Source organism: Plasmodium malariae (assembly GCF_900090045.1).
Source record: "Plasmodium malariae genome assembly, chromosome: 9".
In the NCBI taxonomy this organism is placed as follows: Eukaryota; Apicomplexa; class Aconoidasida; order Haemosporida; family Plasmodiidae; genus Plasmodium; species Plasmodium malariae.
In genome coordinates, this window is record NC_041783.1 from 1,085,784 (window position 1) to 1,103,720 (window position 17,937).

Below are 17,937 nucleotides of genomic sequence, written 5' to 3' on the forward strand. Positions count from 1 at the left end.
AAGTATGATTATATGTAAATGTACCAATCTATGTATATATGTAGTATATATGAATGTATATTTCTATTTATACACTTTATAGTTAGCTCTCTTTGTGTATTACTGCTTCCTCTAGAATGGCATGCACATCGCTACCTTCATGTTAAAAAAAAAAAAAAAAAATTTTTTTTTGTATTTACATCACATTGGTATATTCTTCATATTTTAATGATGAATTCCCACATTAAATTTAACTCATATGTAAATATCACAAAACTTGCGATATATTAATATTTTTTTTTTGTCTAAATGAAATAAAAATTTTGATATACATCTATTTGTTTGATAAAGTCATATTACACCCTCCTATGAGATGTACTGGACAGACTGAGTTAGTGGTGGGTTGGGGTAGACGTTTCATAATAGCATTATCGCGTTATTGCATTGTCATATCATCATGATATCACATGGTACTCTCACCCATTTTCCGCAATTACCGTTGTTTTGTCCTATTCTTTTAGCTAAGTAATATATGAGATATTCTTTACGATTACTTTACACGTACGTTTTAATCATCTATATATTTAAAATAATTAAAAAAAAAAAAAAAAAAAAGGACAGCTTTCACCATACCACATAAATGTGCATAAATTTTTACGTTTTCCATATATTTTTCCTTTTTTAGCATAAGACAGGTGAAAGATATAAGATATAAACTTGTGTTTGTGTTTATTAATCAAAGTTTTATTAAACTTCATAGAAATATTTTTCCTACCATTATGGTGTTAAATAACTGTGATAAAAAGGAGCGAAGGGAAATGAACGAATAAATATATAGTAAAAGTAAAACTACTACAAAATGAAATAAAGAAGTACTAGGGGGTATACTCATAATCATATAGTGTGTTATTACTAAGTTAAATGGGATACTCAACTAACTGCCTAGTTCATCGGTTATAATTGTACTTTTTGTGTATAACAGTGAAATATATCAAACTGTCTGTTTTTCCTTATCACCTACTATTACAGGAGCACCTGAAACGGCTCTTGGTATTTCGGCTGTCTCTGTTCTGTATATTTTTGTACTTAACCATTTATATGTTTATTCATTTATTTATTTATATGTTTAATCATTTATTTATTTTAATTTTTTTTTTTATATTAATTTTTTAAAATATGCAAATATCAAATGAACTTTTATCGTTTAACTCATTGTTTACATCTTACGAATGACGAGACTCACAAATTTTGCCCTTTTCTCTTCTTCCATTTACTCATTTATTACTTCACATTGATATCCTTCCTTGCTTTTGCATAAATACAGAATTATGCACACGTAAAAATGTACATACATACATACATACATGCATACATAAATACATATGTACATACTGATATACATACGAACACACATAAATTCATAAAAACCCAACGTTTGTACAAATACGTAATGGAATGCTTTCCAAATATATATGCATTTTTTATCTTAGCTTTGGTTCAGTTGCTAGATGAAAATCAGAGTGATTTACTAAAATAATCTTAAAAAAAATTATCATAAAAATGATTTACTTCGAAGGTTTGTAGTCTTGCTTGTGCGATAAAAATGGAACAAAAAGGGGAAAAATAAAACTTAAAGGGAAAAATAAAACAAAAAGGGAATAATAAAACAAAAAGGGAATAATAAAACAAAAAGGGAATAATAAAACAAAAAGGGAAAAATATAAGCAAAAAGAAGCAACGAAAAAAGTAAAAAGAGCATTCTGTTCGTACCAAAACACATTTTATTTTTCCTTTATATTCTTTTTATAAATAGGTTTATAAACAAAAATTATTACAATGGATAACACGCATTGACAATTATTTTTTCAAATGTAGAGGCACTCACATAAATGACTTGATCATTTAAGTATCAAAACAATCTAGAGTATTTGTCACATTTCTTTACACATGCATAGGTATTATTAAATATTTTTAAGTATACTAAAAGATAAGCACAAAAAAAAAAAAAAAAAAAAAAGAATAAAAATAAGTGGAATAAAAAGTGAGAGCAAAAGTGAAAACGAAAGTGAAAGCAATAGCAAAAGCAAAAGGGAGAAGAAACATATTTAAATTAATAATTGCTGAATCAGAAAGAACAAAAAAGGAACAGAATAAAAGAAAAAATAAAAGTAAAATAAAAGAAAAGATAAGAAAGAAAAGAAGAAGAGGCTTATTTTCCTCATTGAAATTAATGTTATTACAACTTCAATTTTTTTCCTTTTTTTCAAATTGATAATTTATCATAGAATTCTGAGGAATACCCTATTTTTAAATGTAATAATTATAGTAATTATAAAAATTATGAATATTATAAAAATTATAAAAGTATGTTATTAAATTTTAATAAATGTACTGTTCAAATTATGACTGCGCTTAAAACTCATATCTGTTTTTTATTCCTACTTTAATGTACGAATGTGCATTTATTACATATCATTATGTATGCGCGTGTACATATCTGTGTAGTAGTGTTACGTGATAAGCACATACAATTAGTGCACATTTATGTACATATATACCCATGTACATATGTACGTGCGCATTTATGTACATACATGTATGTACTTATGTATACATTTGTTTATTTCTTCCTTTTAGATGAATAATGTTCCTTTCAACTTCAATGCAAATGCCCCTTCGTACTACCCGGGAATGTTGTACAAAGCAGAAGAAGCGAACGAGGCAAAAGAGAATGAAATAGAACAAGTATTAAACATTTCAGATAATATAGAGGATACAAATGTAAACGATATAGAGGATAAGATAAGTAAAATAACACTGAATAGTGATGAGTCTAAAGAAGATATAGAAGAGTTACAGGAAGAAAGGATACAAGAAAAAAAGAGTACTATGGTAGAAGTAGATTCAAGGCATCACTTAAACTTAATTTTTATTGGACATGTTGATGCAGGAAAGTCAACGGCTTGTGGTAATATATTATATATATTAGGATATGTTGATGATAGAACTATAGAAAAATATGAAAGAGAAGCAAAGGAAAAAAATAGGGAGAGCTGGTTTTTAGCATTTATTATGGATATTAATGAAGAAGAGAGACAAAAAGGAAAAACTGTAGAAGTAGGAAGAGCACATTTTGAAACAAAGGACAGAAGATTTACAATTCTTGATGCTCCGGGACATAAAAATTTTATTCCAAATATGATTAGTGGTGCTGCTCAAGCTGATGTTGGTGTTTTAATTGTTTCCGCACGAAAGGGAGAATTTGAAACGGGTTTCGAGAGGGGTGGGCAAACCAGGGAGCACACGCTACTTGCCAGAACCTTAGGTATGAGCTCCTATTCTACATAGTGACGTTTTGTGCTTGTTCGTATGTAACATTTTTGCTGGTGTGTATGTTTATATTTGGGGAATATTTTTTTCCTTTATTTTTCCTTTTTTTTTTTTTTTCTTTTTTTTTCATTTATCATTTTCTTTTTTTTTTTTTTTTTTTTTTTTTTTTTCCGCATGCTTCCTTTTAAGGCATAAATCAACTAATAGTGGCAATAAACAAAATGGATGATCCAACGTGCAACTGGAGTGAAGGAAGATATGATGATATACAAAAAAAGATAACTCCTTTTATAAAATCATGTGGGTATAATATAAATAAAGATGTATATTTCGTTCCCATTTCTGGCTTAACAGGTCAGAATTTATCTGAACATGTGTCTGATAAAAATTCCAAATTACATGATCCAAGAGCTAGCTGGTATGATTTATCAAAACCTACTTTATTTCAAATTTTAAATACATTACCTCCCCCACCATGGGATGAAAAAGGACCTTTAAGGATTCCATTATTAGAAGGATATAAAGACAACGGAATTATAGCAGTTGGAAAAATTGAGTCAGGCACAATATATGGTAATAATATGAGTTGTACAATAATGCCAAATAAAGTTAAAGTAAAAGTTTTGAATGTATATTTAGAAGAGGATGAAGTGCCATATGCAAAACCAGGAGAAAATGTACGTGTAAAATTATTGGGTGTGGAAGAAGATCAAATTAGTAAAGGATTTGTTTTATGTGATTCAATCAATTTATGTTCAGTAGTTCATGAATTTATTGGAAGAGTAGCAATTGTTGAATTACTTGAGCATAAGCCAATAATAACAGCTGGATATTTTTGTATTTTCCATGCACACACCACTTGTGAAGAAATACAGTTTGTTGAAATGTTAGAGGTTATTGATAAAAAATCGAAAAAAAAAAAAATTAAACCCAAATTTATTAAAAGTGATTGTATTGTAACTGCACACTTTTTACTTTCAAATCCTGTTTGTGTCGAAGTTTATGACAAGTTACCACAATTGGGAAGATTTACCTTGCGTGATCAGGGAAAAACCATAGCAATTGGAAAGATACTCGAATTAAAGGCCTAATGAATAATGTGCGAATGTGGTAAAATGGCTAGTCAAAAAAAAAAAAAAAAAAAGACAAAAAAGACAGAAAATAAGGGAAAAGAATAAAAAATGAATATACAAGTGGAGGAAAGAAATAACAATAACATGAAGCTGAATTAGTGAGGAATGTCAAATCTTTAATGTTCATTATTACATAATTCTCTAAGTGCTGTTTTTGCCAAATGTGAATTTTTTTTTTTTTTTTTAAATGCATTTAAAATATCACGCTCATAAGGTTTTGTATATGTATGCAAAGTCTTTTATTTTTTGGTTTTTACCATAGCGGAGCGTTAATGGGGAGGAGGAATCGCATAATAGTAGTACAGAAAAAGATAGCAACAATACACTATTTTTTTAAGGTATTTGTGTGTACATATATACACGTATATACATGTACACGCATATACATACACACATACATATGAATCATTTTGAAATAAGCTGCTTTAACTTTTTTTGTGTATTGTATGAAGAATACGAAGAATTTGAATATTTACGAACAAGAAGAAAAAATGTATAAGATACATTGTGTTATCATGTATAAATATATGTGTTTAGTATTTATATGTATATGTATTTATATGTATATGTATTTATATGTATATGTATTTATATGTATATGTATTTATATGTATTTATATGTATATGCATATATATTTATGTACATACGTCATTATATGAATAATTTGAAAAAAAAAAAAAGTGCATACTTATGAAACAATACTCTTTTAATTTTTCCTTTTTTAAAGACGTCAAATATTTATTCTCGCATAGGCTTATTTGAGAAGCACATATATTTCAGTTCTTGATTTCTTTTCCTAAATATGTAGTACGTCGTGTGCATCCTTATGCGTCTGTATATGTACATATATATATGTATATAGAAAACTAATTTATGAGGAAAAATTTAACAACGGAACATCATCATATTTGTATTAATAAAATTTTGTTCCTTTAAATAATAAAGTTGATATTTAAAAAATTGTTATGTTTCCTTATACTAAATGTGAAAATTTATGTATTAATATAATGCAAAAATCATATTTATAAAAAAAAAAAATTAATTTAATTTAAAAAAAAAAAAAAGTGAGGAAATGTAACATAAATTGATAAATTATGTAGAACTTTGTTTTTCCTATTTTTCCAATTATCACATATGTGTATGCTAGTGTATGTATATGTAAGTTCATATGTATGTTTATATGTATAAGTGTATATATGCACGTACGTACGTACGTACGTCTGTACATATATGAGCAATGCATAATAATTAAAAAATTTGTTGGCTAATATAAAAGAATAAACCTAAAATTATGATTAATTCAGCAACACAATTTATAGTATAGGAAACTGAGGTACTATAACAAATTAAAGAAAAAAAGGGGAATAATGTAGTAAAAGTAAAGGTGGAAATAATATGTATTCATTCATTTCTAAAAATTAAAATAATTTATATAATGGAAAAGGGGGACAAATACAAAAGAAAGGGGGAAAAAGGAAAAAAATAAAATAAATTACACAAAACAGGGAAACATACATATATATACATATGGCATGTACACGTATTTCTCAGAAATAAACATACAGTGGTACAATAAGCTCACAAAATAAATGTGTTATTATGAAAAAAAAAAAAAAAAAAAAAAAAATTTTTACATGTAAATCAATGTAAAATAATGTTAACCCATGGGTGGAGGATCATTTTGGTAATTCCTGTAGACATATACAACTCGTTCTTCATTTTGGTACAACGCACAAATTGCATAAAATGGCATACATTTTATACACTTGTAGTATATAAGTATACACATATGGTACATATATGTACACGTGTATATATACGTATACATTTACGTACAGCGAGCATTGCGAGCACGTGAACTAACCTTCATAGATGCAGCTTGCGTTGTTTAAAAATAAGACTAAGAATATTACTATTTCTTATAATATAGAAAAGTACAACTACAAATATTACTATCCATATAATGTACCAAGTGGCTACTTCATTATTATTCATGATAAGATCTTCCTGCAAAGACAAATCAATATTGGCAATAATTTTTTCTCTCTTAGCACTTGTTGTTTTTAAACTTTTTGAAATAACTTTATCAAAATATTGTGGTAAAACGAAATAATTATTAATAAGTTCATATTTTTCCTTATTATAATGAAAATATAATGTAGGTAGTATCCAATTTAATATTACACCTGGATAGGTATAAGTATTTAAAACCATTTTGAATGCTTCAATTTTCATTGTATTTTTTTTCCCCTTATTTACTTGATCAAGAGTTGTATTAATTTTTTCCACAAGGTTAGCAGCTAAAGAATTCATATTTTCATTATTATAAATCAAGTCTGATATTTCATAATATTCATAAGGAATACGAGTAGTAACTAAAAATTTGTTTACATCTTTATTATGACCTTTATCTGTAATTACTACACATCCATTTAGCATTGCATCAATGACTGTTTTATTTAACATACCAGCAAATTTTGAACTGATTACACATACTTTACTTCTTTGTAAAATATTATAATATTCTTTCATTTTGTTTTTTATAAGTTTATGAGTTGTTTGTAAACCCCATACTTTCCAGTAATACAAATCTACCTCATATTTATAAATTTTATCTTTTAAGTTGTTCATATTTTTATTATATATATAATCCATAATTTTTTGAATAAGGAAATCGTTGTAATTACTTGATGTTGTATTATATAAATATAATATATCAATATCTCTTGTAAAGCTATTAAAAAGTGATGATGGGTCTTTAAAAGTACATACTGGTAAAAATAAATCTAACAATGAATAACTTAATTCAACACTTGGATTATGTCTATTTCCTATTTTCCTTGCAAGGTCATAATAATAAGTAGGACTTATTCCTCCTCTATTATTTGGTTCATTTTCTTTTACTTCAAAACATTTATCAAATTTTTTAAAACAGCATGGATTAACTGCATGTGGTAAGAAGGCCCACAAAGTTTTGTTATCATCATCATCATCATCATTATAGTCATTATTGGTACCATTCATACTATTGTAATAACCACTATTCGGATCATCCTTATCTAACGTTTCCTCCTCCGTATCGTCACCAGGTGAAGAAGAACCCTTTTTTCCTTCTTTTTTTTTTTTATGTTTATTTGTTATAATATCATTTGTGCGACTATTTGATACTTTATTCCATAAACTATTATGCAACTTCCTCCTCTCAGCTGCTGTGTCAATGCTACTTATCGGGTTATACTCAAATATATTTACTTGATTTTGAAAAAATATATGAGGAAACAAATTCAAATATGTGTTTTTTACATTATTATCCCATCCATCACTTATAAAAATTAGTGTAGTTAATTTGGGCATGTTTTTTAAAAAAAAATAATGATTGTAATAATTAGAAACAAAACTACTATGAACAAAAATTAAATCAAAAGGTTCACTTCCTATTTGTTTATCATAGTTATGTAATAAGGTATGTAAATTTTTGGAAAAAAATAAAGGATAGTGTTTAAAACCATAACCCCATATATAAGTATTCCATTTTAATTGATTTTCCATTACATCATATAAATTGAAAAAGTATCTATCCAATGATGTAGAAAAAGCTTTTTTTGTTGATAAAAATAAAACACGAGGAACTCTTAATATATACTTAGAAGTATTCTGTATATTTGATTTTACATTTAATGGTAACAAGGGTACAAGAAATGAGTCCGATTTTTTAAAATGATGCTTAGCATTCTTATAACTATCTATGTGTTCTTTTACCATTGATTTTACATCAATATCCAAACTTTCTAACATATACTCTAAATTACTATAATTTATATAGGAAAATATGCAATTTTTATTTTTATGTGATGAACAATTACATTCATGTAAATTGTCACTCTCACCACTAATCAACCCTCTTAAGACACTCGCATTTTCCATTTTATTCTTTCTTAACATATTACTATTAATAGACCCACTTTCCACTGTTTCGTGCTCGTCTAATTCGTTTATATCTTCAAACATCTCTGTCTTCTTTTCTTTTTCTGCATCACTCATCTGTTCATATACTACATCATCTTTTTCATGTATAAATATATTCTTTTCAAAACTATCATCTATGTTATATTTATTTTTTATATCATTTTCACTGATCAAATCATCCAGAAGTTTCCTTTCATATGAATACGGGTTATACTTGTCTCTTAAAGATGAAAAGAACGTTTTCAATTTTTCATTTTTCTCATTTAATTCTTTATTATTCATATTTTCCTTACTTTTTTTTATTAAATTTTGCAACTCGTTTATCAAATCCCTCTCCTTTTTGTTATATTCTAATAATATTGATTCTTTTGATTTTGTAGAACCATCTGTCACACTTTTATCTAATGAAAAAGGAGCATTCTTATTTTTTTCTGAGTTTAAAAATTTTCCCAATATAGACTGAATATCACCTATAACTTTGTTATTGTTCCCACTTTTATTCTCGTCCTTATTATTATTATTAAGATGTCCGAGCAACTCTGTTAAATGCTCCAAAGGATTTGAACCCTTCCCACCACTACCATCCCCACTATTTTTACCTCCTAAATTTCCAAGCAAGCTTGTTAAATGTTCCATAGGATTTGAATCCTTCCCGCCACTACCATCCCCACTATTTTTACCTCCCATATTTCCAAGCAAGCTTGTTAAATGCTCCAATGGATTTGAACCCTTCCCACCACTACCATCCCCACTATTTTTACCACCAAGATGCCCGAGTAACTCTGTTAAATGTTCCATTGGGTTTGAGCCCTTCCCACCACTACCATCCCCACTATTTTTACCACCAAGATGCCCGAGTAACTCTGTTAAATGTTCCATTGGGTTTGAGCCCTTCCCGCCACTACCATCCCCACTATTTTTACCTCCTAAATTTCCAAGCAAGCTTGTTAAATGTTCCATAGGATTTGAATCCTTCCCGCCACTACCATCCCCACTATTTTTACCTCCCATATTTCCAAGCAAGCTTGTTAAATGCTCCAATGGATTTGAACCCTTCCCACCACTACCATCCCCACTATTTTTACCACCAAGATGCCCGAGTAACTCTGTTAAATGTTCCATTGGGTTTGAGCCCTTCCCACCACTACCATCCCCACTATTTTTACCACCAAGATGCCCGAGTAACTCTGTTAAATGTTCCATTGGGTTTGATGTCTCCATTCCAGCTTGGTTCCTGAGCCACTACCATCCCCACTATTTTTACCTCCCATTCCACGGCCACTACCATCCCCACTATTTTTACCTCCCATATTTCCAAGAAAGCTTGTTAAATGTTCCATAGGATTTGAACCCTTCCCACCACTACCATCCCCACTATTTTTACCTCCCATATTTCCAAGCAAGCTTGTTAAATGTTCCATAGGATTTGAACCCTTCCCACCACTACCATCCCCACTATTTTTACCTCCCATATTTCCAAGCAAGCTTGTTAAATGTTCCATAGGATTTGAACCCTTCCCACCACTACCATCCCCACTATTTTTACCTCCTAAATTTCCAAGTAAGCTTGTTAAATGTTCAAGTGGATGGGCTGCTTTACCATTTGCACCGTTATCTTTATTATGACTTGCATCATTTGTATGATCACTGTTGCCCTTATTTGAAAAGCTATTAAAAAGATTCATTAAATTTTCTAAATTAGCATTTGATGAGCCATTAGAATTCAATACGTTTTTAAGCATATCCAAGTTATTATTATTAGTACTACTACTATTATTATTATTATTATTATTATTATTATTATTATTATTATTATTATTATTATTATTATTATTATTATTATTATTATTATTATTATTATTATTATTATTATTAATATTATTACTATTATTACTATTATTGCTATTATTGCTATTATTACTATTATTGCTATTATTACTATTATTATTTCTATTAATATTACTATTATTATTACTATTATTATTACTACCACTATTATTTAAATTGTCTTTGTTATTATTTCCTTTATAAGCATTTAAAAGATCTCCAAGATTACTGAGATCAACGCCACCCGAGTTTTGGTTTGTTTTACCATTGTTTACATTATTACTATTTGATTTATTATTTTCATTTAAGCAAGTTACATATACTGAAATAAAAGAATATAAACACACACATTTACTAAAAATATTCATTTGTATGAAAAAATTAAGTAAATTTATGGAAATATAATAGCATAAAAATTAAGTCATGGAAAAAAATTATTTTAAAAAACAGAAAATTGTTGTCAGTTGCTTGAAAAAAAAAAAGTCTGTACTTGTTTAATGAAAAAAAAAAAAAAAAAAAAAAAAGGTTTATAAGTATATATTATTTATATTTCATTTTTTTAAACTTTCACAATGAACAAAAAAAAAAAAAAAATTGAAAAAGAAATAGAAATACAAATAGCAATAGAAATGCAAAATATTATTATATATAATACGGGGAAATAAATTCATAAAAGTGTAAAAAATTAAACTTTATTTTTTTTTAATATTCTTACATATATGTGCATATATTAGCAATAATACATAAAATATAAGCGTAAAGGTGTATAAATACACAAATGCTTATAATTATGTGCGTATACACATTTGTATATAATTATGTGCGTATACACATTTGTATATAATTATGTGCATATACACATTTGCATATAATTATGTATAAGCAAAATAATATACATATATCTATATATAATATTTTTAATAATATGTGAATATATAACATAATTCATCTTAATAAAAATAAATTATCAAGTCTGCTTAGTTACAAGCTCCAAATTTTCACTTGCTGTTTTTTTTATTTTTTTAACAATTAAATATTTCCAGTGCAACTCAAAATTAAAAAATAAGCTAAAACTTTCAAAATGCAATTAATATCAACTAAATATAATTTTTTCCAGCTAAGTTCGCTTAGCTATTACCAAATTTAAATCAGCATAAGTAAACGTATTCATACGCACATTTGTAAATAAATAAATAAATATATATATATATATATGCATACATACATTTATACAAATTTATACAAAATTGTACATATTTATACGTATGTATATATATATATATATATAAACAGGAACACAAGAAATATTGAACAAAATGACGAAGAAATAGCTTTCTATCAATTACTATATCTCGTTTTCTCCAAATGATACATATTTACATGTACTTATATATATATATATATATATATATATATATATATATTTACAAATATTGATATATTTATATATATATTGACAAATATACGTATATACTTTAATTAGAATAGCTAAATGTTTATAATGTGTTGAATTATTTCATGTTAATAAAAAAAAAGATCACATATGTAAAGAATACACATAAAAATATGACAAGTTCATGTAAATTTTAATATACAGTATGAAAAAGATGAATTTTTTTCATATTTATATGACATCAGTGTAATAATAATTGTGTGTTACAAAACTTTCTCTATAATTTTGTTCATTTTTTTTAATAAGCACTTTTTTATAAAAAGAAGAGAATTAAAATAAATAAAAAAAATATTACAGGTGGTTCATATTATTATTATTATGATAAATATCTAGAACACTATATGGTTCTTGTATACATAATTACATATATGTAATCGTTTATATATTTTTATACATTAATATATAATTAAAAAGCGCAAAATATTCCTGTCATGAAATATTTAAAAAAAAGAAAGGCTGAAGTTTTTCGTTCATTTGTAAATATGAGAAATTATAAAAATTTAAGAAGTATACATTATGAATTAAGGAAAAATCCTTTTTTTTACAATTGTAAAAATGGTATAAATACATTTAATCAAATGGGTAAATTGAAAAAAAAAAAAAAAAAAAAAATGTATCTATTCAAAATTAATTATAAATTATGGTGAACATTTCAGGTGAATACACATATAATATATATATATATATTTATAAGAATGCATTACACGAACAGGTGCATAATTAAACTTGTACAATAGGATATGAGTGTATATTTTTTTATCTCAAAAACACTTCATTTAATATAGGATTAATTAAAAAAAAAAAAAAGTTAAAAAAGAGTATAGAACGAAAAAGTGCTTTTTTTCTTTTTTTTATGTATGATTTCCTTTTTTAAGCAACGCAATTAAATTAAGTGGGGTGAAGTATAAGAATTACGGTTTTGTAGATTCACATATATATATATATATATATATATAACGTACATTTTTGGAAAAGAAATAATGTGTAAGCATTATGTGCCCATAGAAACCGCATTATTTCTGTAAATTAGCTTTTTATGGATAACTCATGCAGAGCATTTATGTAAAATATACTATGAGAATTCTTTTATAATTAAAAAGAATATAATATTTTGAAGAATATGTTTTTTACAAATGTAAGATTTATAAGCAAATTAATGAAAATCAAAATTTCCAAAAGGAAGAGTTGGATAAAAAGAAAAAAAAAATGGATGTTACCTAAAATTGAAAAATCGTATTTAAAGCAGGAGCAGGATTTTACCGTTCCTCATAAAACCATACCACTCAATGAAAATAAAAAATACGAAGCAAATAGGAACAATAATAACAGCAATTATAGTAATGATGGCAAATATAGTAAAGATAGCTATAATAACGAAAATACGAAAAATATAGACTCGGAAGAAACAGGCTATAATCGAATGTTAGAAGAACTTAAAGGAAAGGGGAAAAAGAACTTGAAACCACACGAATACAAGAAATTACTTAAAAAGAAGGAGCATATTCCAAAAAATGATGACAAAATAAGTTTGAGACATTTATTGCAAAAAGGGAGAAAAAATGTGAATTTAGATATTCGAGATTTTAAGGAAGAAGAGAAAGAAAAAAAAAAAAAAGAACTGAACACTTTTTGGTATATGCCAAATCCTTTTGAAAAAAAAGGGGTATATGGAATGAAGGAAAATTCTTTTTATAAATCTTTTATAAGAGATAGAGAAAGACAGTTAGATAATGTGGATGTGAAAAAATTAAATGAAAATGAACGAAAATTATTAAATGATATAAATAAAAAGAAAAATAGTAATTACAATAATAATAATAGAGTGAATGAAGAATTATTAGATAAAAGCGTTTCGTTAGAAGAAACAGAGGAAAAGGAAAAAAAAATTCGAATTAGTCCCAGAAAATATTGGTTTCACAAAGACTATTTCTCTCCTGATATATCAACATTAAATACAGTAAGGGCCAGAGAATTGCGATTTTTAATGATGAATGAAGCAAAATTAGTTAGAAAGGGGAAAACTGTAGATTTGGAATTATGGTTAGCTTTCATGAACAGAGTCATAACTTTGTCTACAAAAGTACATGTACGAAGTCTTTTAAGATATTTACAAACTATTGCATCTGTTAAAGTTACTAATAAAAAAATGATAAATGATATATTGTGTGAGATTTTTAATAGAGAAAATAATATGAAGCCAAAGCATTATGTATATCTTTTTCAAAGTTGTTCAAGATTAAAATGGAATGATTTTAAATTAATATATGCATTAAAAAATATGACCTTATGTTGGTCTATTCTGAGAAATAATTTTTTGATAAAATCTGCTAATTCTATTTCTAAATTAGATTTAGCAAATATTGTATATAGTAAGGCTTTACAAATAACATTACAGGAAAGATTAGGTAATTTCACAGGGAAAGAATTAAGAGCAATTAAGGCTATAACTTTTCTCGAATTTTTTAATGAAGAAATGATCATAAAATTTATATCATTAGCTACATTTTACAAAGAATATTTCAATTATTACACAAGACATTTGCAAATACTGTACTTATATATTATGTTGTTTCACACATCCATATATAACAAGCTCACTGAGGAGCAAAGGGAATTTCTACAACGCTATTCAAGGGAAAGCAATTTAAAAAAAATTAACAAAATAAACCATAAAAATTATTTGAACAGTTTGAGGAGAAAGGAAAGAACGGTTAGAGGGTGTTTACGCAGTGATGATAACGACTGTTCAGGTAGCCACTATCCATGTAGCGACTATTCAAGCACCGACGATGAGGGATGTTCAGATAGCGATTATGAGGGATGCTCAGATAGCGACGATGCGGGATGCTCAGATAGCAACGATGAGGGATATTCAGATGGAAACTCTTCAAGTAATGACAAGGATATTTACTCAGGAAACGTTGGAGATGATGATGATGAAATTGTTGAAGATGGAGTGAAGTTTTACAATAAACCAAATATAATGAATAACACTAGTAGAAACTTGAAAGAAAAAGTCCAGATCGATGGAAAAAATAGTGAACATATTAAATTAGGAGATAAAATATGTGGTGGGTATACAAGTATGCTACATAAAGAGGTAAGTGATCTATTAACGATATTAAAAATAGAACACCTAAATTCAGTTAAATGTGGACCTTTTATGGTTGATATTTATCACCCTGAATCAAATTATATTATTGAATTAAATGCACATTTTCAGTATTATTTAAATTCAGAAAATTTAACGGCTTTATCAAAATGGAGACATAAATTTTTGTTTCAGATGGGGTATAAAGTAATTCATATTCCATATCGTACATGGAATAATATACCTAATGATAATCAAAAAATTGATTATATATGCAGCGTTTTACCAAATATTGTATTAGCGAGTTCACCTGTTTATTCACACATGGGTAATTTTTAAAATTATAGATGTTCCATACATTTACGTTATTACGTGTGTGTTCATGTACAAATGGAGGTATTTTATACTTTATATTTTTCGTTAACGTTTGTGTTAGTTAATTTTACGCATTTTTTCGGTATTTCGTGTATTCACTTTTTAAGAATTTCATTTGTTCATTTTTTAAGCAATTCATTTGTTCTTTTTTAAAGTATTTTATATATCATTTTTATGAATTGCTCATTATGTAGAGCGCTTCATATTTTTTTCCATTATTTTCAAAAATTTTTAGTATAAATAGGTGAAATAAACCTTAAATATTTTGCATTTCAGATGGTTATAATCAACGCGCATCCGCGTGGTATAATAAAAAAAAAAAAAAAAAAAAAAAAGTAAAACATACAATACAAAACAAAACGTGTGATAATTATAATCGCTTCAACTGTTGTACTTCTTAACTGTGCAACTGCAAAACATATTCAAGAAGAAATTGCAGTTTTTCCATGATACATAAAAATATTAAACCAGTTCAACAAAAAATGCAGCGCATTCGTAAGTACAAATTGTACACATAAGAGAAGTACAATGGCAGTGATAAAAATGCCTACATAATAAGCTTGACGGATCATGAAAAGGAGAAAATAATGCACATTTACTTTTTGAAATGTTAATGAAAAGAAAAAAAATGGTATTTCATAAAAGCCAGTTTCTTTAAAAAGATTAAGCACAAAGTAAATAAGAAGAAATATTATTCTACATATGAAAAAAAAAAAAAAAAAAAAAAAAAGTTTTTAAAATTGCAGAATGAAATTAGGGGTTATTAAATGTTTATATTTGCATATATATATATATATATATAAAGCAAATGGCCCAATTTGTATTTATGCGAATAAATTACTTTACCTAGGTAGCTATTTTAACAATAAAAAAAAAACAAAAAAATTGTATAATGTATTAAATAACCTGACTTAGGAAAATCAGCTGTTTATTATGTAAAATAATGTACAAAAAAAAAAAAAAAAAAGTAATAACTTCGATAAATGTTAATAAAAAAAAAAATGATAAAGTATTAACTTCGATAAATGTTAATAAAAAGAAAAAAAAATGAAAAAGCATAGAGATGTTGCAATTATACAAAAATTTTATTTTACACATAAATAGAAGATCCGTATTTCCTATATGTATAAGAAATGTTTTTTTAAGTAATTACTCATTGGCCCCAAAGGTAAAGTCTGGTAAAAAGGGGCAAGATAAAAAAGATTCTGGTAGTAATAAAACGGAAAGTAGTGAAAAGGTTCACGTTTTTAATATATATAACTCTGTTGACAAAGATCATGAAATTTTACCTGACCATGCATATCCGAAGTGGTTGTGGAAATTAGAAAAACCATTGAAGACTTATGGTGAATTAGCCCTAATGTTTTTATACGGAAAGGTAAAATTAAAAACAGTATAATTTTTAATTAAAAAATTATGAGGAATTTTATAGTATTATTTAATAAACTGTAGAATTGTGTTGCTCACTTATGTAGTTCTATAAATACAGAGTTGCACGTATATGAGCGCATATATACGCACATGCGTGCGTAAATTTCCATGTGTATATCGATCTCTATCTTTCTCTCTCTCTCTCTTTATCTCTCTCTCTATCTCTCTATCTATCTATATATATATATATGTGCAGTTTTATGAAGCATATCAGGAAGATTTTCAGGATAACAGTACTTAATTTTTTTCTTTTTTTAAATAAAATATTTTAATTCCTTTTTTAGGATGTTGAAAATTCCACAGCACAAGATTATTATCGCTTTCGTAGGTTGCATAATAAAAATTTAATTAAATTAAATAATTTAAGATTGAAAAAATCAAAACGATCAACAGTTAAACCTATCTTTTGGGACCTCTAGATCGAAGGAGGAAAAAATACAACCTAGATGGGTACATTTATATGTATGAATATATATGAGTATGTTTGCATATATATATATGCATGAATATATAGGAGTATGTATATGTATCATATATATTTTTATGTACATATATGAGTATGTATGTATACATATATTTATATGTACTGTGTGTTAAAATGCATTAATTCAACTTACTCTATTACCCCGTTTTTTAAACTAGTGTAAAAAAGAAAAAGTATTCCCACAAAACATTGCTCAATTTTTACCCTATTATTTTATCATCAATTTTGTTCTCTTTTTTCTCTTTTAAAACGTACAGATATTTGTTTTTTTATAAATATGTGAACAAGAGCATGCCCCCCAAAAAATATATGTAAAGAAGAATTGTTCAAAGAGTATTTCTTCGACGTACATTTTTTTTTTTTTTTTTTTGTTAACCATTGCTTTATTTTTTACTATATAATTTTTTTTTTATATATATTGTTATTGTCGATTAAAAAAAAAAATAAAAAAAAGTTCTTATGCATGTTTACTGACAATAATAAAATCAAATTAAACTTGTTTTAAGCGTAACTTTAACATTGCATATTTGAGAAAAATCCTCATACGTATAAATATAAATACGTATGAATGTAAGCGTGCATATATGTATGTATGTGTTCATGCGTGTATGTGTTCATGTATGTATGCATATATTCACGTATGTATGTATATATTCACGTATGTATGCATTTATACATACGCATTCGTATACACATATACACATACGTACGCATATGTTCTCTCGTAACAAGTAATATGATTGTAACACAGAAAAAAATAATAATCCTTAAAAAGAGTAAAAATGAAAAAACATAAAATTCAGTGAAAGAAAATAAACATAAAATTCTCCAAAGTTATTTTATGTTAGCTTGCATGAAGGAGTTTTT

The 17,937-nt window shown here is 26.5% G+C and overlaps 4 protein-coding genes across 4 annotated transcripts; 3 read left to right on the forward strand and 1 right to left on the reverse strand.

Annotated features, from left to right (window-relative positions):
- Positions 1 to 2,616: 2,616 nt before the first annotated feature.
- PmUG01_09032600 (translation elongation factor EF-1, subunit alpha, putative) lies at positions 2,617 to 4,400 on the forward strand (the record flags this gene model as incomplete). Its single annotated transcript, XM_029005018.1, has 2 exons — positions 2,617 to 3,304; positions 3,499 to 4,400. The coding sequence occupies 2 exons, from the start codon at positions 2,617 to 2,619 to the stop codon at positions 4,398 to 4,400; spliced, it is 1,590 nt and encodes a 529-aa protein (XP_028861650.1).
- A 1,909-nt stretch (positions 4,401 to 6,309) lies between these two features.
- On the reverse strand, positions 6,310 to 10,604 carry PmUG01_09032700 (conserved Plasmodium protein, unknown function; the record flags this gene model as incomplete). Its single annotated transcript, XM_029005019.1, has 2 exons — positions 6,310 to 9,596; positions 9,674 to 10,604. The coding sequence occupies 2 exons, from the start codon at positions 10,602 to 10,604 to the stop codon at positions 6,310 to 6,312; spliced, it is 4,218 nt and encodes a 1,405-aa protein (XP_028861651.1).
- Positions 10,605 to 12,809: 2,205 nt separating this feature from the next.
- Positions 12,810 to 15,119, forward strand: PmUG01_09032800 (RAP protein, putative; the record flags this gene model as incomplete). The annotated part of the gene is made up of 1 exon (XM_029005020.1): positions 12,810 to 15,119. The coding sequence occupies one exon, from the start codon at positions 12,810 to 12,812 to the stop codon at positions 15,117 to 15,119; it is 2,310 nt and encodes a 769-aa protein (XP_028861652.1).
- Positions 15,120 to 16,218: 1,099 nt separating this feature from the next.
- Positions 16,219 to 17,005, forward strand: PmUG01_09032900 (mitochondrial ribosomal protein L37, putative; the record flags this gene model as incomplete). The annotated part of the gene is made up of 2 exons (XM_029005023.1): positions 16,219 to 16,533; positions 16,871 to 17,005. The coding sequence occupies 2 exons, from the start codon at positions 16,219 to 16,221 to the stop codon at positions 17,003 to 17,005; spliced, it is 450 nt and encodes a 149-aa protein (XP_028861653.1).
- Between the last annotated feature and the right edge of the window lie 932 nt (positions 17,006 to 17,937).